Consider the following 23,512-nt stretch of genomic DNA (forward strand, 5'->3'; position numbering starts at 1 on the left):
CTTAGATCACAATAGCTAACCCCTCCTGTCTCCTCCCATCGTACACAGCGGTATATGCCAAGCCTTTGGCTTGGTGCAACAAAGACGGATTTCGTCTGTTCACTGGAAAGTCAGAAAACGGAAAGTTTTATGATCATTTACATACAATTTTTCTGACACTCATAAATAAAGAAGGCAAAAACAAGCAAACAAACAGAAAAATCACCATGTCAGTAGAGATGAAGACAATCGGGTCGGCCCTGCCAACAAAATGTCTCCTACTTTTTTTTCCAGAGAGTTTTCAAGCCTGCGTGTGATGGATGTGAACTGCCAGTTAAAAAGTTTGCCTGGGATATTCTAGTCATATGCACAGATGTGTCAGTATCAAAATATTACTTTGAATCACTTATTGGCAACCAATAATTGATTACATTAGTACATCCAAACTCGTTATTGATATGTATGATGTGCATGAACAAAGGACAGTTGATGTTGTATGTGGCTTATAAACAAGGAAGAGGTTTTTAGCATGTCAACATTAACAAGTCCTTTAAAATCTCATTAATGTCACAGAAATGGCCAAATCTTTCACTTTTCAAACCTAGTAAAGGCTTAAGATCATGCTGCTTTTGTTGAACAAATGCTTTGCAGGCACGATCGTCTAGATAAACCTGCTTTCAAATCAACTTTAAAGAGACCTTATCTTTTATACTTTATATTTGAGTCAACTAAATGTACTGCTGACTAAAATGTTGTGTGATGTGGTTGACTTAAACTACATCAATTTAGATTTAGCAGAGAGAAACTATTGTTAGTCACCATGAGACTCTCACTGAAACCTAATAATTAGGTGATAAATCTGGAGGTAAAAATGGACTCAGACTTGAACTTTAACAGCCGCATTAAGTCAATATCATCGGCAGCTTTTACCACCTGAAACACATTGCCAACATCAGAGGAAAAATGTCTGAATCAGACTTAGAAAGACTAAGTCTTTGTCTCCAGCAGTTTAGAATACTGTAATGGTCTTTTCACTGGGCTCTCTAGTCCAAACCAACTGTAAAGCAACTGCAGTACACCCAGAATGCTGCTGCTCAAGTCCTGACTTGAACCAGGAATTATGAGCGAATTAGTCCATATCAGTCCTGGCTTCCTGTTGCTACACAGCTCTCCTTGTGCACGAGTCATTTCATGGTCTTGTGCCAAAGTACATCTCTGACATGTTAGAACCATCTCCAGCTCTGAGAACCTTGTTTTATAATGATTATTATTCTTTTATTTTGAAATATTTTTCATGGTTACTTCCATTCCATTATATTTTTGCCTTCTTGTAATGTTCTCTAAAGCACTTTGAATTGTGCTCTATAAATAAACTGGCCTTCCCTACTTGTTTTCAGAATAAAACACTTATTTCCAGCTTAAAAGGCACTGCTCATTTCTAGATATAGAGATGTTGATTTAAGATATCTTCATTCAAGATGTCTTATCAAGTCAAATGTTTGACTAGTTTCAAGTAGTTGTCCAATGAATAGATTGGGGTTCAGTAGAAGAAAAACAGCTGATGATGAAGTTTGGCTGCAAACTTGACAAACCTGTTGTGCTTGTCGGGTCACGTGATTTCCCAGAAAAGCCACTCAAGCAATTACCTGACGTGGCCACAAGGGGCGCTCTCTAGTAAAGGTGACCAGAGTGCTGTCTAGAGAGAGTGTGGACAACCAAACAACAGGCGCCATCTTGGGGGCCAACTGAGTCATTTTGATGTTAGTTTTCCTGATAATTATAACTCTAATTATTCTTGTACTTCAGCTCATGAACTAACAACCAAGGTATATTTTTAGGGCAATTTTGCGTCCATATTTGATGCACTCGGCCGCTACATTCATGCAGTGTTTAGTCACCAGCAGGCTTCTAACACACTCCCGCTGGCGCAATGTACGTCAGCAAATACAGAACTTTGAACCAACAATCATGGACAATTTGTGACTTTTATGTGAAGTAAGTAAATTGTGGTGTCTGCTTCCAATGTATTGTTTATAATCACTGCGCTATATGCCTGTGATTTGACTCTTGACTTTTAAAATATTTTACAAAAGTTTTGTTTGAGCAAAAAATGCATGACTTCCTGATTTTATGATCACCATATTAACTTGAATATTGAACTAATGCTACTTTTTGTATATATAGCTGTACGAAAGCCTATTGTGTGCCGTTAACCAGTTGTGTAATGTTCCTGTGCCTTTGAGTTGGTAGGTTAATCTGTGACGTCATTTCCCCCTTCAAGCACATCTTTGTCAGAATAGCCCGTTTGGATCAATGGCGGCAGGTAGCCTTGTGTGCGTTGACTAAATGTAAGTTTGGTCATATACAGTTACAGCATTTAGACTGAATGTCGTGTCTTGCTACTTCTGCCGATGTTTGGTGCATCGGATGCTAAATTAAGATGCTTTAGGTTGAACTGAGAGATAATTGGTTTCGTTGACGGGGTTTCCCTTCACGCGTAGTTTATGTAAAGCAGGGGTGCGCATTACGTCGATCGCGAGCTACCGGTCGATCTCGGAGGTTGTGTCAGTCGATCACAAGCCAGGCATTAAAAAAATAGACATAAAAATGAGCAATCATCAATCTTCACAGAGACTTCACTTTCGTCAGTTGTTTCTCTCATCACTGACAGGATGAGAGAAACACGTTTTATTTTAACAGACTCTTGTGCCGTACCTGCTGTCAAAACTCTAAAGACCGACTGCACAAAGAGTCTCAAAAAGCTAGCGTGCACAAGCTAGGAAGCTACAGAGTTTGATGCCAATGTATTTCTCCCCCACCCTCAGCGACCGTTCCCTCTCCTCGCTCGCCCACACACTCATTGACGTCACTCACCTGCTGTCAGACTTTAAAGGGCCACACACACATATGCTACTCTCATAACAAAATGTTTAAAAAGGAGTATGCAAGTTGGACAAACGAGATGCCAAAACCAACCACTTTCATGTGGTATTGGACAAAAAGGAGGACTTTTTTTCTCCTCCTTTTGAAAATGCGGACGTTATCAGCACCACTGTCTGATTCCAATCGAAGCAAGTCATCAGAATCAGGTAATACACCAACTTATATTCTTGTCTTCATGAAAGAAAGGAATCTATATGTGTTAAACATGCTTGTATTATCATTAAACACCATTAACTTGTTAACAAAAATGTCTCTTTCATAAATAAATACATCAAAATTATAAATATGGTCAATTGAAAAGTAGCTTGCCTGCAGAAAAATTGTCCGCACCCCTGATGTAAAGCCTTCGAAACTGCGATGGCATAGTTTGTCCACTGGATGGCAAAAGAGACCACATAATCGCCATTTATGGCTCTGAAGCTTAGAAACTTGTGGTTCATGCATAGTTGAGTGTAGGGGCGTCGACTGACATATTTCACTGGGGCACGTGCCCCATTGTTGATCTGCAGTGCCCCAGTAAAAATTTCACCAATAACAAAAAAATGCTTCAGAGTTTTAAGTCTACATAACATAGACAACAGCGGAATACTACTTAGTATGGTAATTGTTTGCTACTGTATTCACTCCATGAAACAGTGAGCACATGGCTGCTTAATATGGTAATTTATTCATGTGTGGATCGAGACTTCGGTTGAGAGAGAGAGAGAGAGAGGGTGGGGGGGGATTCGAATCACTGCGAGAGGTAGGTGACGTTAGCCAACAACAATTTGTTAATTACAATATTTTAATTTTGATTCGACTCAAACTGTAACTCCTAGATGGATATCAGAAAGTTATTCGCCCGCAGTAGAAAAGAAGCAGCAGGAATGAGAGATGTAAGTGAAGTCCTAGCTAGCAAGGCAACATCATTGTCTTGAGTTGATGCTAAGTTAGCTAACGTTATTCCTTGTATCAAGACAAACATATTAATTTGCTGTACGAGCTGTCGGGGGAATTTCCAATCAACATGAAACAATGTTGGTTATTGTCTGCTGGTTCTGCATCAATGATGATTTGGAGTAAGCATGTGTGAGTTGAGTGCTTCTCAAATGGTTTATCTTCAGGAAGAAAAACATTTTTCCATATCATCAAGTTGTAAGCCAAATTTTTAAATCATTCAAGTTTATTTCACAGAAAAATAGCACAGTAGACTTGTCTTGTTAATCGGTGTGACTTTGACTAAAATAATCTTGTTTTGTCACTAGAAAAATGGCTACAGCTAAAGCATCTGGTTTTGTTTCCAGAAAAAATAGTAACATTTCTGTATTTGCTTTCAGAAAGATGGCTGAAAATATCGGGTTTTGTTGCTCATTTAGATTTAAAAAAAATATATTTCCATGTCTCCTGAGTCCTCCTCCAACTTGTTAGTCGGTTTGCCTTTTGCTAAAATACTCACTAATAGTCACTAGAAAAATGGCTAAAATAATCTGGTTTTGTTGCAACAATTTGATTTTTTTCTCCCTAAACTTTTTTTTTTTTCATGCACACATCTGACTGCGACTCACTGAAAATGACACACAATCAACTTTTATGTCACGACGCAGCAGTTGGGAACCACTGGTCAACTGTATAACAGTTACTGTAATATGTCCATGTCTGTCCAGAGTGATTGACCACTTTGCAAAAATGAAAACGAGACGTTACAGTTTACTTCTCAGAAAATGATTCCCTGAACAGACACACAACAGTTGTTCATTTATTCTACTACTGTCGCTTTATTGTTTTGTGTATATTTTATAGTTTTGTGTATTTGAAATAGGATTAGCAACATTGCCATAAATGGAAATTAAATAATATAAAAGAACCCAGAGATGTAGGGGTGCTTTATTTTTTGTTTTATTTTATAAATATTTCAAAAAGATTAATTTCTCTTCCTTTTTGCTTTTACCAGTAGCAGTTTAGAAGTCTGGAGTAAAAAAGTGCACAAGTAGGTCAAATGCATTAGTTAATTTCAGGTGGTTAATCAAAGATCCATACAACATAATCTGATATGATTTCATAGTTTAAAGCACTATTTACGTATTTTTTACGATAAATAAGTGCTAAAAATGTTTTTGCTTGGGCGCTTTGCACGCTCACATGAATTATTTGTGCCCCAGTACAGTATTAGGTCTAGTGACGCCCCTGGTTGAGTGCAGTATATATGTTGTTGTCATGCACACCTTCATACTATGTTATATTATGTATGCATGTACATGTATATTACTGCATATTAATGAGTATGTCATTGGATAATAATTTCTTTAGACCAGACACACACACACACATTCATATATATGTATATGTGTAGGTGTGGGAACCCCTCATGAAACAGTTCTGTAGAGACGAAGTAGTCTTGTGATTTTTCCCACACCTACATATTGCGCTCTACCACGGTATCGAGCACTATTCTCTGGATAATCCAATCAAGATATATATATATATATATATATATATATATATATATATATATATATATATATATATATATATATATATATATATATATATATATATATCCATCCATCGATCATCTTCCGCTTATCCGAGGTCGGGTCGCGGGGGCAACAGCCTAAGCAGGGAAACCCAGACTTCCCTCTCCCCAGCCACTTCGTCTAGCTCTTCCCGGGGGATCCCGAGGCGTTCCCAGGCCAGCCGGGAGACATAGTCTTCCCAACGTGTCCTGGGTCTTCCCCGTGGCCTCCTACCGGTTGGATTTGCCCTAAACACCTCCCTAGGGAGGCGTTCGGGTGGCATCCTGACCAGATGCCCGAACCACCTCATCTGGCTCCTCTCGATGTGAAGGAGCAGCGGCTTTACTTTGAGTTCCTCCCGGATGGCAGAGCTTCTCACCCTATCTCTAAGGGAGAGCCCCGCCACACGGCGGAGGAAACTCATTTCGGCCGCTTGTACCCGTGATCTTATCCTTTCGGTCATGACTCAAAGCTCATGACCATAGGTGAGGTTGGGAACGTAGATCGACCGGTAAATTGAGAGCTTTGCCTTCCGGCTCAGCTCCTTCTTCACCACAACGGACCGGTACAACGTCCGCATTACTGAAGACGCCGCACTGATCCACCTGTCGATCTCACGATCCACTCTTCCCTCACTCGTGAACAAGACTCCTAGGTACTTGAACTCCTCCACTTGGGGCAGGGTCTCCTCCCCAACCCGGAGATGGCACTCCACCCTTTTCCGGGCGAGAACCATGGACTCGGACTTGGAGGTGCTGATTCTCATTCCGGTCGCTTCACACTCGGCTGCGAACCGATCCAGCGAGAGCTGAAGATCCCGGTCAGATGAAGCCATCAGGACCACATCATCTGCAAAAAGCAGAGACCTAATCCTGCGGTTACCAAACCGGAACCCCTCAACGCCTTGACTGCGCCTAGAAATTCTGTCCATAAAAGTTATGAACAGAATGGGTGACAAAGGACAGCCTTGGCGGAGTCCAACCCTCACTGGAAATGTGTTCGACTTACTGCCGGCAATGCGGACCAAGCTCTGGCACTGATCGCGCCACAATAAGACAGTCCGATACCCCATACTCTCTGAGCACTCCCCACAGGACTTCCCGAGGGACACGGTCGAATGCCTTCTCCAAGTCCACAAAGCACATGTAGACTGGTTGGGCAAACTCCCATGCACCCTCAAGAACCCTGCCGAGAGTATAGAGCTGGTCCACAGTTCCACGACCAGGACGAAAACCACACTGTTCCTCCTGAATCCGAGGTTCGACTATCCGACGTAGCCTCCTCTCCAGTACACCTGAATAAACCTTACCGGGAAGGCTGAGGAGTGTGATCCCACGATAGTTGGAACACACCCTCCGGTCCCCCTTCTTAAAGAGAGGAACCACCACCCCGGTCTGCCAATCCAGAGGTACCGCCCCCGATGTCCACGCGATGCTGCAAAGTCTTGTCAACCAAGACAGCCCCACAGCATCCAGAGCCTTAAGGAACTCCGGGCGGATCTCGTCCACCCCTGGGGCCTTGCCACCGAGGAGCTTTTTAACTACCTCAGCGACCTCAGCCCCAGAAATAGGAGAGTCCACCACAGATTCCCCAGGCACTGCTTCCTCATAGGAAGACGTGTTGGTGGGTTCTTCTGTTCTCTCCTTCCGTCCGGAAGTCGTTTTCCATGGCTTCCCCGAACTCTTCCCATGTCCGAGTTTTTGCCTCTGCGACCGCTGAAGCTGCACACCGCTTGGCCTGTCGGTACCTGTCCACTGCCTCCGGAGTCCTATGAGCCAAAAGGACCCAATAGGACTCCTTCTTCAGCTTGACGGCATCCCTCACCGCTGGTGTCCACCAAGGGGTTTTAGGATTTCCGCCCCGACAGGCACCAACTACCTTGCGGCCACAGCTCCGATCTGCCGCCTCGACAATAGAGGTGCGGAACATGGTCCACTCGGACTCAATGTCCAGCACCTCCCTCGTGACATGTTCAAAGTTCTTCCGGAGGTGGGAATTGAAACTTTGTCTGACAGGAGACTCTGCCAGACGTTCCCAGCAGACCCTCACAATGCGTTTGGGCCTCCCAGGTCTGTCCGGCAGCCTCTCCCACCATCGCAGCCAACTCACCACCAGGTGGTGATCGGTGGAAAGCTCCGCCCCTCTCTTCACCCGAGTGTCCATAACATGAGGCCGCAAATCCGATGACACAACTACAAAGTCGATCATGGAACTGCGGCCTAGGGTGTCCTGGTGCCAAGTGCACATATGGACACCCTTATGTTTGAACATGGTGTTTGTTATGGACAAACTGTGACGAGCACAAAAGTCCAATAACAAAACACCACTCGGGTTCAGATCCGGGCGGCCATTCTTCCCAATCACGCCTCTCCAGGTTTCACTGTCGATGCCAACGTGAGCGTTGAAGTCTCCCAGTAGGACAAGGGAATCACCCGGGGGAGTACTTTCCAGTACTCCCTCGAGCGTTCCCAAAAAGGGAACGCATGTATATACACATATGTGTATATATGTATATATCTTTGTAAGTATATATAATGTGTATATATATGCATCTATATGTATATAATGTATATATATAAAGTGTATTTATGTATAAATGTATACATTTATGTAAATATATGCAATCATGCATATGTATAGATTTTATCATTGTAGCTGAGATAGGCACCAGTGACCCCAAAGGGAATAAGCGGTAGGAAATGGATGGATAATTTATATGAATGAATATATATATATTTATATATGTTTAATTATATATGGATGAATACATATATTTATATATAGTATATATTAATATTTGTAGAGTATATAAATATTTAATATATTAAAAATTATACAAAATCCCGTTTCCATATGAGTTGGGAAATTGTGTTAAATGTAAATATAAACGGAATACAATGATTTGCAAATCATTTCCAACCCATATTCAGTTGAATATGCTACAAAGACAACATATCAATCAATCAATCAATGTTTACTTATATAGCCCTAAATCACTAGTGTCTCAAAGGGCTGCACAAACCACCACGACATCCTCGGTAGGCCCACATAAGGGCAAGGAAAACTCACACCCAGTGGGACATCGGTGACAATAATGACCCAGTGGGACGTCGGTGACAATGATGACTATGAGAACCTTAGAGAGGAGGAAAGCAATGGATGTCGAGCGGGTCTAACATGATACTGTGAAAGTTCAATCCACAATGGATCCAACACAGTCGCGAGAGTCCAGTCCAAAGCGGATCCAACACAGCAGCGAGAGTCCCGTTCACAGCGGAGCCAGCAGGAAACCATCCCAAGCGGAGGCGGATCAGCAGCGCAGAGATGTCCCCAGCCGATACACAGGCAAGCAGTACATGGCCACCGGATCGGACCGGACCCCCTCCACAAGGGAGAGTGGGACATAGAAGAAAAAGAAAAGAGACGGCAGATCAACTGGTCTAAAAAGGGAGTCTATTTAAAGGCTAGAGTATACAAATGAGTTTTAAGGTGAGACTTAAATGCTTCTACTGAGGTGGCATCTCGAACTGTTACCGGGAGGGCATTCAAGAGTACTGGAGCCCGAACGGAAAACGCTCTATAGCCCGCAGACTTTTTTTGGGCTTTGGGAATCACTAACAAGCCGGAGTCCTTTGAACGCAGATTTCTTGCCGGGACATATGGTGCAATACAATCGGCAAGATAGGATGGAGCTAGACCGTGTAGTATTTTATACGTAAGTAGTAAAACCTTAAAGTCACATCTTAAGTGCACAGGAAGCCAGTGCAGGTGAGCCAGTACAGGCGTAATGTGATCAAACTTTCTTGTTCTTGTCAAAAGTCTAGCAGCCGCATTTTGTACCAACTGTAATCTTTTAATGCTAGACATGGGGAGACCCGAAAATAATATGTTACAGTAGTCGAGGCGAGACGTAACAAACGCATGGATAATGATCTCAGCGTCTTTAGTGGACAGAATGGAGCGAATTTTAGCGATATTACGGAGATGAAAGAAGGCCGTTTTAGTAACGCTTTTAATGTGTGCCTCAAAGGAGAGAGTTGGGTCGAAGATAATACCCAGATTCTTTACCGTGTCGCCTTGTTTAATTGTTTGGTTGTCAAATGTTAGAGTTGTATTATTAAATAGAGTTCGGTGTCTAGCAGGACCGATAATCAGCATTTCCGTTTTTTTGGCGTTGAGTTGCAAAAAGTTAGCGGACATCCATTGTTTAATTTCATTAAGACACGCCTCCAGCTGACTACAATCCGGCGTGTTGGTCAGCTTTAGGGGCATGTAGAGTTGGGTGCCATCAGCATAACAGTGAAAGCTAACACCGTATTTGCGTATGATGTCACCTAGCGGCAGCATGTAGATGCTGAAGAGTGCAGGGCCAAGGACCGAACCCTGGGGAACTCCACACGTTACCTTAACGTAGTCCGAGGTCACATTGTTATGGGAGACACACTGCATCCTATCAGTAACAATATCTAAAGTTTAAATTGATAAATATTATTTTTTTGCAAATAATCCTTAACTTTAGAATTTGATGCCAGCAACACGTGACAAAGAAGTTGGGAAAGGCTGATAAAGTTGAGGAATGCTCATCAAACACTTATTTGGAACATCCCACAGGTGTGCAGGCTAATCGGGAACAGGTGGGTGCCATGATTGGGTATAAAAACAGCTTCCCCAAAAATGCTCAGTCTTTCACAAGAAAAGATGGGGCGAGGTACACCCCTTTGTCCACAACTGCTTGAGCAAATAGTCAAACAGTTTAAGAACGTTTCTCAAAGTGCAATTGCAAGAAATTCAGGGATTTCAACATCTACGCTCCATAATATCATCAAAAGGTTCAGAGAATCAGGAGAAATCACTCCATGTAAGCGGCATGGCCGGAAACCAACATTGAATGACCCTGACCTTCGATCCCTCAGACGGCATTGTATCAAAAACAAACATCAAACTCTAATGGATATCACCACATGGGCTCAGGAACACTTCAGAAAACCACTGTCACTAAATACAGTTCGTCGCTACATCTGTAAGTGCAAGTTAAAGCTCTACTATGCAAAGCGAAAGCCATTTATCAACAACATCCAGAAACGCCGCCGGCTTCTCTGGGCCCGAGATCATCTCAGATGGACTGATGCAAAGTGGAAAAGTGTTCTGTGGTCTGACGAGTCCACATTTCAAATTGTTTTTGGATATATTCGACATTGTGTCATCCAGACCAAAGGGGAAGCGAACCATCCAGACTGTTATCGACACAAAGTTCAAAAGCCAGCATCTGTGATGGTATAGGGGTGCATTAGTTCCCAAGGCATGGGTAACTTACGCATCTGTGAAGGCACCATTAATGCTAAAAGGTACATACAGGTTTTGGACCACCATATGCTGCCATTTATGCGCCGTCTTTTTCATGGATGCCCCTGCTTATTTCAACAAGACAATGCCAAACCACATTCAGCATATGTTACAACAGTTTGGCTTCGTAAAAAAAGAGTGCGGGTACTTTCCGGGCCCGCCTGCAGTCCAGACCTGTCTCCCATCGAAAAAGTGTGGCACATTATAAAGCGTAAAATACGACAGCAGAGATCCCGGACTGTTGAACGACTGAAGCTCTACATAAAACAAGAATGGAAAATAATTCCACTTTCAAAGCTTTAACAATTAGTTTCCTCAGTTCCCAAACGTTTATTGAGTGTTGTTAAAAGAAAAGGTGATGTAACACAGTGGTGAACATGCCCTTTCCCAACTACTTTGGCACGTGTTGCAGCTGTTAAATCGTAATTTAATTATTATTTGCAAAAAAAATTAAGTGTAAGAGTTTAACCATCAAATATTTTGTTTATGTAATGCATTCAATTGAATATGGGTTGAAAAGGATTTGCAAATCATTGTATTCTGTTTTTATTTACCTCTAACACAATTTCCTGACTGATATGGAAACGGGGTTTGTATATATATATATATATATATACATATATATATATATATATACATATATATATATACATACACAGTGGGGCAAAAAAGTATTTAGTGAGCCACCGATTGTGCAAGTTCTTCCACTTAAAATGATGACAGAGGTCTTTAATTTTCATCATAGGTACACTTCAACTGTGAGAGACAGAATATGAAAAAAAAAATCCAGGAATTCACATTGTAGGAATTTTAAATAATTTATTTGTAAATTATGGTGGAAAGTAAGTATTTGGTCAATAACAAAAATTCAACTCAATACTTTGTAATATAACCTTTGTTTGCAAAAACAGAGGTCAAACAATTACTATAGGTCTTTACCAGGTTTGCACACACAGTCGCTGGTATTTTGGCCCATTCCTCTATGCAGATCTTCTCGAGAGCAGTGATGTTTTGGGGCTGTCGCCGAGCAGCACGGACTTTCAACTCCCTCCACAGATTTTCAATGGGGTTGAGGTCTGGAGACTGGCTAGGCCACTTCAGGACTTTCAAATGCTTCTTACGGAGCCACTCCTTCGTTGCCCGGGCGGTGTGTTTGGAATCATTGTCATGCTGGAAGACCCAGCCACGTTTCATTTTCAAAGCTCTCACTAATGGAAGGAGGTTTTGGCTCAAAATCTCATGATACATGGCCCCATTCCTTCTTTCCTTAACACGGATCAGTCGTCCTGTCCCCTTAGCAGAAAAACAGCCCCAAAGCATGATGTTTCCACCCCCATGCTTCACAGTAGGTATGGTGATCTTGGGATGCAACTCAGTATTCTTCTTCCTCTAAACACGACGAGTTGAGTTTATACCAAAAAGTTATATTTTGGTTTCATCTGACCACATGACATTCTCCCAATCCTCTGCTGTATCATCCATGTGCTCTCTGGCAAACTTCAGACGGGCCTGGACATGCACTGGCTTAAGCAGGGGGACATGTCTGGCACTGCAGGATATGATTCCCTGTCGGCGTAGTGTGTTACTGATAGTAACCTTTGTTACTTTGGTCCCAGCTTTCTGCAGGTCATTCACTAGGTCCCCCCATGTGGTTCTGGGATTTTTGCTCACCGTTTTAATGATCATGTTGACCCCACAGGATGAGATTTTGCGTGGAGCCCCAGATCGAGGGAGATTATCAGTGGTCTTGTATGTCTTCCATTTTCTGATAATTGCTCCCACAGTTGATTTTTTCACACCAAGCTGCTTGCCTATTGTGGATTCACTCTTCCCAGTCTGGTGCAGGTCTACAATTCTTTTCCTGGTGTCCTTCGACAGCTCTTTGGTCTTAGCCATAGTTGAGTTTGGAGTCCGACTGTTTGAGGCTGTGGACAAACAGGTTCCATTAATACAGGTAACGAGTGGAGGACAGAAGAGTTTCTTAAAGAAAAAGTTACAGGTCTGTGAGAGCCAGAGATCTTCCTTGTTTGAAGTGACCAAATACTTATTTTCCACCATAATTTACAAATAAAATCTTAAAAATTCCTACAATGTGAATTCCTGGATTTTTTTTCACATTCTGTCTCTCACAGTTGAAGTGAACTTATGATGAAAATTACAGACCTCTGTCATCATTTTAAGTGGGAGAACTTAGAATAGAATATAATAGAATAGAATAGAAAGTACTTTATTGATCTCTGGGGGAAATTCAGCACTACAGTTCGCTCACAATAAACAATAATAAATAATATTTGACATATATTATATATATAATATATGGATAATGTAAATATATTCTACATATATTCTACATTTAAGTGCAGTCAAGGAACATATGCAGTATACAATCTGATGGCTGTCGGTATGAAGGACCTCCTGTGTTGTTCCGTGTTGCACAATCGGTGTCTGACTAAATAGTTTTTTGCTCCACTGTGTGTGTGTGTGTGTGTGTGTATATATATATATATATATATATATATATATATATATATATATATATATATATATCCATCGTCATGTCTTTTATAAAGATTGTGAACGATAGAAAAATTCCCCAAAAAAGTGCAGTTCCCCTCTAAATTCAAATGATTAGATTTAAGACTTTAAGTCTATGAGCATGAAGTGATGAAGCCTACTTGGATGAGAGGACAAAGGTCTTCTAAGACAAAGTGAAGAGTCCAGTTGTGATGGATTGAATGCCCTGAGAGTAAAATGATATGTGGATGTTGTGCTTACTTGGACTGTGATGAAGCTGTGAGGACTCAGGTGGTTTGTCTTCATGCTCTTCAGTCTTCACAGAGACAACAGTCAGTGGAAACTTGCTGAGATCAGCCTCTTCCTGCCCTCGAAGACAATTTCCCTCCTGAGTGATCCAAACTTCCTCCTCTTCAATGTGGGGGGGCTGTGAATCCACATCTTCTTCTTTAATGTGGGGGGGCTGCTGGACGTCTGTTGGGTAAAAAGGTAAATACGATAAAAAGAGAATGTAAATTGTTTTTGACTGACACTGTTGTCATGATTTGTGTTTTTTCGTGTGTTGTGTTAAAAGTGCTTAGCAAAACAACCAATAAAAATGCGGGGAATATCTCCTTTTGTCTCAGACACTAAAATTAATTCAAAAGTGAGTGCAAAAATAGACTTCAAAATTTAATGGGGGTGAATTGGAAAGCTTTTTTAGAAGTACTAGTCAGCATTGATTCAGGCATTCTTAACTTTACACACACTGATGTGTAAATATGTTATTGTGTATACGGTCTATGACACCTAAACTTTATCTCTTAACCTAACCACAATCTTGTAACGACATAGTCAATACCATAACTTCAGTATCATGGAAAAAAATCCAGGAATTCACATTGTAGGAATTTTAAAGAATTTATTTGTAAATTATGGTGGAAAATAAGTATTTGGTCAACCATTCAAAGCTCTCACTGATGGAAGGAGGTTTTGGCTCAAAATCTCACGATACATGGCTCCATTCATTCTTTCCTTAACTTGGATCAATCGTCCTGACCCCTTAGCAGAAAAACAGCCCCACTGCATGATGTTTCCACCCCCATGCTTCACAGTAGGTATGGTGTTCTTGGGAGGCAACTCGGTATTCTTCTTCCTCCAAACACGACGAGTAGAGTTTATACCAAAAAGTTATATTTTGGTTTCATCTGACCACATGACATTCTCCTAATCCTCTGCTGTATCATCCATGTATCCATTTTGGTATAACCTCAACTCGTCGTGTTTGGAGGAAGAATACTGAGTTGCATTCCAAGAGCACCATACCTACTGTGAAGCATGGGGGTGGAAACATCATATATATATATATATATACACATATATACATATATGATATATGTGTGTATGTATATGTACAGTATATATGAGGTAGATCACCTCGACCTGGTCATTTATTAAGTAATTAATTAACGTTGAAAAACTTATTGGGGTGTTACCATTTAGTGGTCAATTGTACGGAATATGTACTGTACTGTGCAATCTACTAATACAAGTTTCAATCAAGCTATCATTTAATCAATCAATCAATCAATGCCTACGGAGCCCATGGTGCTGTTAAGTTATTGTGGCTCAATTTGCCTAAATGTTTTTTTTATTTTAATGTATTATTATTTAATATATATTATTGTTTTAGTTGCTTAAAAAAATATTCCTGGCTCTGAATTTGCTCATTGCTATTTTTATGTTTTTGTGCATTATTTTTTGGCCGTCATCATTAAACGAACAGGTTACTCATCATTTACTCAGTACTTGAGTAGTTTTTTTACAACATACTTTTTACTTTTACTCAAGTAAATATTTGGGTGACTACTCCTTACTTTTACTTGAGTAATAAATCTCTAAAGTAAAAGTACTCTTACTTGAGTACAATTTCTGGCAACTCTACCCACCTCTGGTAGGGACTATGGACAATTATCAACCTATCGCCCAAGCCAGCATGCTATCTAAAGTACTGGAAAGAGTGATAATATACAGAGTTGGGGATCTTATTTGCACTGCAGACAAGCAATTTGGCTTTAAGAGCAAGTACAGCACTGACTTGCGTATTTATGCTTTAAAAGAAGCAGTAGAATAATACACAACGCAGGGTTCTACATTGTCCGTAGGGTTTATTGATGCATCTAAGGCATTTGACGGAGTCAACCATCTCAAACTCTTCACCAATCTGAAGCATAGGAGTGTTCTGGGTATTGTCTGACATATTGCTACGACAGGCAGATGAAGCAGGTAAAATGGGGGAGTAGTTTATCCTCTCCCTTTAGAGTTGGCAATAGGGTACGGCAGGGTGGGCTTCCATCACCAGGCCTATTTAGCCCGCATATGGATGACCTGTCAAGGCAGTGGGAGAATGCAGAACCGGACGCATCATGGGGAAAAACCTTAATCAACCACTTTATGTACGCTGATGATTTGGCCATTATATCTCTCAGTAGTGCAGGGTTTCACCAGCTTTTTAATATATGCTCAGACTATGGAGTCAAATTTGACAAAGAGTTTGGTAATGATATGTAGGACCAAGGAGGATCAACATCTTATCATCATCATTGACAAGATGGAGGATGATGCTGACATGCTTAGACAGAGCATGTCAGCATTGTCCACATATTTAAGTCAGGACTTTGGGAAGGCCATTCTAAAACCTTAATTCTAGCCTGATTTAGCTATTCCTTTACCACTTTTGACGTGTGTTTAGGGTCATTGTCTTGTTGGAACACCCAACTGCGCCCAAAACCCAACATCCGGACTGATGATTTTATGTTGTCCTGAAAAATTTGGGAGGCACCATTCCTTTTTCATTGTAATTAAAGCAGCAGTTCCATTGGCAGCAAAACCGACCCAGAGCATAATACTACCACCACCATGCTTGACGGTTGAAATGGTGTTCCTGGGATTAAAGGCCTCAACTCTTCTCCTCCAAACATAATGCTGGGTATTGAAGCCCAACAGCTCAATTTTGGATTCATCTGACCACATAACTTTAGTCCAGAAGGTCTTTTCTTTGTCCATGTGATGTCAGATGAAACAAAAATTGAGCTGTTTGGCCACAATACCTAGCAATATGTTTGGAGGTGAGGTTTATGTGAGGCCCTTATATACTAGAAACACCGTGCCCACCGCCATTGCTGTATATATACTAACATTGATGTATATACACTAAAATTGCTGTATATATACTATTTATAACATTGCTGTATTTATACTTTTGACCCAGCATATTTAGTCTCATTTTCAGTGGACCCATAATAAATTCGTAAAAGAACTAAACTTCATGAATGTTTTTTGTGACCAACAAGTATGTGCTCCAATCACTCTATGACAAAAAATAAAGAGTTGTAGAAATTATTGGAAAATCAAGACAGCCATGACATTATGTTCGTTACAAGTGTATGTAAACTTTTGACCACGAATGTATGTACATCATCCTCACAAGACAACCAAACTTCTTATACATAATATATTTAAGAATAGAGTTAATAATGAAATATAAAGTTAGTAAAGATGTGAGAGTAAGAAGTAAACAAACCTGTTCTGTGTAACACAACTTGATGATGTTTCTTATAATAAACATCCAGTAGTTGACGTTGTCGCTCCTTCTCCTCTTTTGTTGGCCAAAATTCCTCCTCATACTTTGCCATTGTTATTTCGCAAATTTTCACACAATCACAACACTTTACACTCACATTAGTTCCCTACTTAACGATGTTTAAATAACTTCCGCGTCTCTTTGTTAGCAGCTAACAAGCTAAGCTAACTAGCCAGCTAAACTAGCTGCAAGCTACCTTAAGCGAAGCTATCAAACAGGAGAAGTGTCAAACTGCGCTCAGACTAATGTATCCGACTACAAACAATTATTAGCCGTGTGTACTCTATTAAACAACATATATGTAAGAATACAGAAATATAATGCCCGCGTTTAGGACTTCTCCGTCAGACGCTATCTTGCTTTAGCACCCGATCGGTCCACGCATGCGCGTATCTGACGTCACTTCCGTTAACTTCTGCTGCCACGCTTACTTACCATGGAAATCCTTCCTCCAATCTGAAGATACACCTTTCAGGCTTTAACTTTCTCTTGACTGTACTTTGGTAAAAGAAAAGGATGGATAGATGAGGAGTCACAACTCACGCACCAGCCAGTTTTTTTTGCACTTTCTGAACTTTCATATGATGTTGTTCCCGCAGCGTCTAGTTGCTTTGTTTCTAACTCAAAGCATTTTCTAATTCCAATCGTTTTTTATTTTAATCTGTCTTTATCTATAGTTTCTCTCAACGCCAGGGGGTTAAGGCAGAACTTGAAACGCAAAGCTTTATTTTTATTTCTTAAACAATGTAGAACAGATTTATGTTTTTTACAGGAGACACACAGAATGAATGATGTAAAGTTTTGGAGATCTCAATGGGGTAATGAGATATATTGCTCTCATGCATCACAGCGTTCTGGAGGAGTTGGCACATTCAAAAACAAAATTACAGGAGTCTTATTGCATCATAGTGATTATGATAAAAATGGCCATTATATTTGTCAGGTTTTTGAGATTCAGAAAACAAACTTTATAGTTGCTAACATTTATGGATATAACTTGGTGCCTGACAATACTATTTTATTCAATGAAGTGCAAAATAAAATTTTACACTGGCTTGCCAAATTTCCAAATGCTTATATACTTGTCGGAGGTGACTTCAATACTGTCATTGACAATTCACTTGATAGATGGCCACCAGGCTCTCAAAGTAGTGTCAGCTCAAATCTGAGGTTATTAATGCAAAGGTTTGATTTAATTGATGCCTGGAGATATAAAAATCCGAATAAGACATCCTTTACCTGGTCTAATAAATCAGGCTCAAGAAAGTCTAGAATAGACATGTGGTTAATTTCTAAATCACTTCAAAACTGTGTTACTGTTCAAATTCTCTCCACTCCTTTGACTGATCATAGGGCTATTCAGATTCACATCTCTTTACATCCCTCTCACAATCCTTCAAAAAGCTCATACTGGAAACTCAACAGTTCAGTTTTATGTCATGAAGCAGTTAAAATTAGGATTAAAGATCTAATAACATTTTTTCTTAATAAAGCCAAAACCCAAAATAATTATTGTACTAATTGGGAACTCCTTAAATATGAGGTAGGTAAATTTATTAGAAAATGTTGCAGTATTCTAGCTAAGAATAAGCGTTCTGAGGAGGAAAATGTGATTTCCATCATTTCTGCATTATCTTCTATATGTCCAGATAATATGTCAGCAGAAGAAAAAGAAAGTCTCTTAGAAAACCAAAATAAATTAGACAAAATGTATCAATCAATAGCAGAAGGAGCCTTTGTAAGATCTAGAAAACAATGACTGGAGGAAGGTGAACAAAACTATGCGTATTTATTTTGTTTAGAAAAATCGCAGGCTCAAAATAACACCATTGATCAATTGAAAATAAATGATGTGGTTTGCAATGACGCAAAACAGATTGCAAATTTGTGTTCTCAATTTTACAAAACATTATACAATAGTCAATACTCTGAAAGTGATGCTGTTAAGTTTATGGATACCTTAGCTGAAACTAAATCAATCAGCACAGCTGACCAAGTATTCTGTGACCGTCCAATCTGTCTCAAGGAAGTAGTGGAATCAATTAATAGTTTAAAAAATAACAAATCTCCTGGAGTGTGTGACGCTTGTGTGGCATTGTAATGCCGGATTGGTTCTTCCGGGGATGCGTCGAAGCGATGAACACAACAAGGTAAGTTATAAATGGATTTATTAAATAATAAAAGGCTAGGAACAAAAACACTGCTGTAAAGAGAAGGCAAACCAAAAACAGAAAAACAATTCCTCAGCATGTGAGCTGGAATAAAACAAATGGCTTAGCGTAAAAGCTAGCGAGAATATACATACAAAGATGAAGGTCGAGAGTCGTCACTGTTGCGCGTGGGCAAATTAGGATCCGAGGAAGACTGAACAGAAAAGGCTGGCTTATAAAGGAGGGTGATTAGCTGAAGCAGGTGTGCGGTACGAGTGTAGCAGGTGAACTAATGAGTAACCAGAGTGATGGGCAAAACAGGAAATAAACGGGTCAGACTGAGAATGAAACAAAAATGGAAATAACAAACATGTGAAGATCTGAGCAGCAGATCGCAACAGTATTCCCCCCCAACAAAAGACAGATACCAGATGTCTCAAAAACACAAACAAAAACTTGAACCCCCTCCCCAAAACCAGAAAGTCCACAAACGAAGGGAGGGCGGAGGGAGGCCACGGTGGAGGGTCGCCAGATCGCATGTCCCCGAATCCACCGTGGACACATCATGTGGCGGCGGCGGGTGGAACGCTGCTGCCGAACAAGTTTTGGCGGGCGACCTCGAAAAGGCCACATTAGTGGCCGCCTCGCAGGATGAGGTGCCCGGCGAGGCGGACGACCCGGGCACGGCCACATCCGTGGCCGACATGGAGGAGGGAGTGTCTGGCGAGGAGGATGACCTCGCAGAGGCCACGCCCGTGGTCGACGTGGTGGACGACGCCTCAGCACCGAAATCCCAGCAGGCTTGGAAGCAGCAGACGAGGGTGCGGGGACTGCAGCCAAAGCAGGCCCGAGTGCAGCTGGCGAGGATGATGCGGGTGCTGCAGCCGCAGGAGTCGTCGGAGGCGGCCTGGGAGCCGCAGGAGTCGTCGGAGGCGGCCTGGGAGCCGCAGGAGTCGTCGGAGGCGGCCTGGGAGCCGCAGGAGTCGTCGGAGGCGGCCTGGGAGCCGCAGGAGTCGTCGGAGGCGGCCTGGGAGCCGCAGGAGTCGTCGGAGGCGGCCTGGGAGCCGCAGGAGTCGTCGGAGGCGGCCTGGGAGCCGCAGGAGTCGTGACTGGTGTGAGCTCCAGCCTCATCGTCGGCGCCGGTGTGGGCTCCAGCTTCTTCGTCGGCAGTGCTTGGCGGCGTGGAGCTGGTACCGGCGCTTGTCGAGGAGCTGGCACTGGAGTGGGCTCCAGCCCTGTCGACACAGGTGAAGGTTCCAGCCCCGTCGTCGACGCTGGTGTGGGCTCCAGCCCCGTCGTCGATGCTGGTGTGGGCTCCAGCCCCGTCGTCGGCGGTGCTTGGCGGCGCGGAGCTGGTACCGGCGCTTGGCGGCGTGGAGCTGGTACCGGCGCTTGGCGGCGTGGAGCTGGTACTGGAGTAGGCTCCAGCTCTGGAGCTGGTACTGGAGTGGGCTCCAGGCTAAAGTCTGTAACTGGTATGAGAACCAGTTCTGGGTCGGAGGCTGGTGTGAGAACCAGGTGGGAGTCTAGTGCTGGCTTGAGAACCAGGCTAGAAACATTTTCTGGTGTGAAAACCAGGCGAGAGTCTAATTCTGGCTTGAAAACCAGGCGAGAGTCATGTGCTGGTGTGAGAACCAGACTGGGAGCAGTGCAGAACACCGGTGGTGGAGGACGTGCTGGAGGTAATGACCTCGCGAGTCCGAACACCGGTGGAGGAGGTCTACAAGGCCGTTGAGACTTGGCCGGGGGAAAAACAGGTGGAGGAGGTCTACAAGGCCGTTGAGATTTGGCCGGGGGAAAATCAGGTAGAGGAGGTCTACAAGGCCGTTGAGACTTGGCCGGGGGAAAAACAGGTGGAGGAGGTCTACAAGGCCGTTGAGACTTGGCCAGGGGAAAAACAGGTGGAGGAGGTCTACAAGGTGGCTGTGGTTTAGAGGGTAGTATCTGTGCTACCTCCGTAGCACAGCTATAGGTCATAGCCCCTTCCTCCAGACGGGGATCCCAGACCCGTTCCCTATGGTCAGGGACTGACCTTAAGGGAGGGTGGTGGGAGGCTTGGAGGCGGGCCGACTCCTCCCCTTTAATTTGTCCAGAATTTCCTTTAGAAAAGGGAGGAAACACCTTGGACTTGGCCGGAGAATGAGGTTTTAAAGGAGGTGTAGGAGAAAAACTAGGTGACTGAGGTTGACTAGAATAATAAGAAAAAATATCCTGATAATTCTGTATCTTGTCATGAATGTTATTGATATTCAAAAAAGGTTGGGAATGAGAATTACTGTCCACAATATAAAAATCTTCTGAAAAAATGTCATCAACAGAGGCCGGTGTTGCGTCACCGGTGGGCGTTCCCCAATTGACGTCATCGCTTGTGTCAGAAAAAGTGTCATGGCAGCTTAAGGAATGATTTGAAAAAAAACAAGCAGGATTACCGGTAATGACGGGTGAATCCTGGACGGGGTGAAACTTGCTGTGTCCATGGGGAGGAATAAGTGGTGCTGGAACATTACTGCCGTGCGGGGGACCTCTCCACTGGACCCCCCGCCTCTTCGGGGCAGCGCGAACGGCTTCGGAGGGGACTTCAGGCCCACAGTCAAGTCTTTCCTGCTCCCAAGCCACGAGCTCCAACCACAAACCCAAGTCGAAGGGTTCCTCCCGTGGTTTCGACGCGGAAAAACATTTTGATGCTCGGATCCTACTGTGACGCTTGTGTGGCATTGTAATGCCGGATTGGTTCTTCCGGGGATGCGTCGAAGCGATGAACACAACAAGGTAAGTTATAAATGGATTTATTAAATAATAAAAGGCTAGGAACAAAAACACTGCTGTAAAGAGAAGGCAAACCAAAAACAGAAAAACAATTCCTCAGCATGTGAGCTGGAATAAAACAAATGGCTTAGCGTAAAAGCTAGCGAGAATATACATACAAAGATGAAGGTCGAGAGTCGTCACTGTTGCGCGTGGGCAAATTAGGATCCGAGGAAGACTGAACAGAAAAGGCTGGCTTATAAAGGAGGGTGATTAGCTGAAGCAGGTGTGCGGTACGAGTGTAGCAGGTGAACTAATGAGTAACCAGAGTGATGGGCAAAACAGGAAATAAACGGGTCAGACTGAGAATGAAACAAAAATGGAAATAACAAACATGTGAAGATCTGAGCAGCAGATCGCAACAGAGTGGATGGTATTACATCTGAATTCTATAAAATATTTTCAGAAGAGCTAGCTCCTTTCTTACTAGAAGTATTTTGTGAAAGTATTGATACAGGTGCCCTTCCTCCAACTTTAACACAAGGCCTTATTACCCGTATACCCAAGCCAAACAAAGATTTACTAATCATTGATAATTGGCGTCCAATTAGCCTTCTAAACAATGACTATAAAATTGTAGCTATTATTTTTGCTAAAGAGGCATCAGTAGATGTATGTACACAGAGTTGCTAAACGTTTAAAATTGGTTCTGGATGACATAATTGATGAGACACAGTCAGGTTTTATGAGAGGAAGACACATATCTAATAATATCAGGCTTGTACTTGACATTCTGGATTACCCAGAGGTCATTAATGATGAAGGCTTCCTTCTTTTCCTGGACTTTTACAAAGCTTTTGACTCGATCGAACATGAATTTATATTCAGGACACTTGAGAAATTTGGCTTTGGCAATTTTTTCCGCAAAACAATTAAGACTTTGTACTGCAATGGTAATAGTTCTATAAAGCTCAAATCTGGTACATCTCCAAGATTCGAGTTAAAACGTGGGATACGGCAAGGTTGTCCTATTTCTCCATATTTATTTCTGTTAGCCACCCAACTGTTATCGGTTCATATAAAAACTAGTCATTTAAAGGGGATTTCTGTATTAGACAGAGAAATAATTATCAGCCAACTGGCTGACGACACAACACTCTTTTTGAAAGACTCTTCTCAAATTCCCCTAGCCTTGGATGTGATTCATGTTTTTTCCTTGGCTTCTGGTCTCCGTCTAAATGTGAATAAATGTGAACTAATGGCTGTGAAGAGATGTGAAATTATGTCTGTATCTCAAATTCCAGTTAAGGATAGTATTAATTACCTAGGAATACATATCACTAAAAATCCAAACTCTAGATCGGTATTGAACTTCAATCCAATTGTAGAAAAAACTAAGAAAATATTTAACCAATGGTTACAGAGAGATTTATCCTTAAAAGGCAGAACCTTACTTTCCAAAGCAGAAGGTATCTCCAGGCTTACGTATGCAGCTATTTCTTTAGATGTTAACCTAAAAATATGTAAAACTATTGACAAAATACTGGTTGACTTTATTTGGAAAAACAAAATTCATTATATTAAGAAATCTGTTATAATGAACAATTACAATCAGGGTGGTCTAAACTTTCTTGACTTCACTATACTAAACAACACCTTTAACATCAATTGGATAAGACACTACTTGAAAGACCCTACCTCAATTTGGAACTTTATTTCTCATC

At 41.9% G+C, this 23,512-nt stretch overlaps 2 protein-coding genes across 2 annotated transcripts in view; one reads left to right on the forward strand and one right to left on the reverse strand.

The window, feature by feature from the left end:
• Positions 1-23,512, forward strand: part of LOC133544919 (major histocompatibility complex class I-related gene protein-like) — a 56,957-nt gene that overhangs the window by 23,618 nt on the left and 9,827 nt on the right. The gene's annotated exons all lie outside the window — the stretch shown is intronic.
• Positions 11,563-17,286, reverse strand: LOC133545368 (uncharacterized). The gene is made up of 3 exons (XM_061890872.1): positions 16,834-17,286; positions 13,533-13,745; positions 11,563-12,682 (listed from the first exon to the last, which is right to left on the reverse strand). Exons 1-3 carry the CDS (start codon positions 16,943-16,945, stop codon positions 12,180-12,182), a joined length of 828 nt encoding a protein of 275 aa, XP_061746856.1. The 5' UTR covers positions 16,946-17,286; the 3' UTR covers positions 11,563-12,179.

This window comes from Nerophis ophidion, linkage group LG28 (assembly GCF_033978795.1).
Source record: "Nerophis ophidion isolate RoL-2023_Sa linkage group LG28, RoL_Noph_v1.0, whole genome shotgun sequence".
NCBI classification, from domain to species: domain Eukaryota; kingdom Metazoa; phylum Chordata; class Actinopteri; order Syngnathiformes; family Syngnathidae; genus Nerophis; species Nerophis ophidion.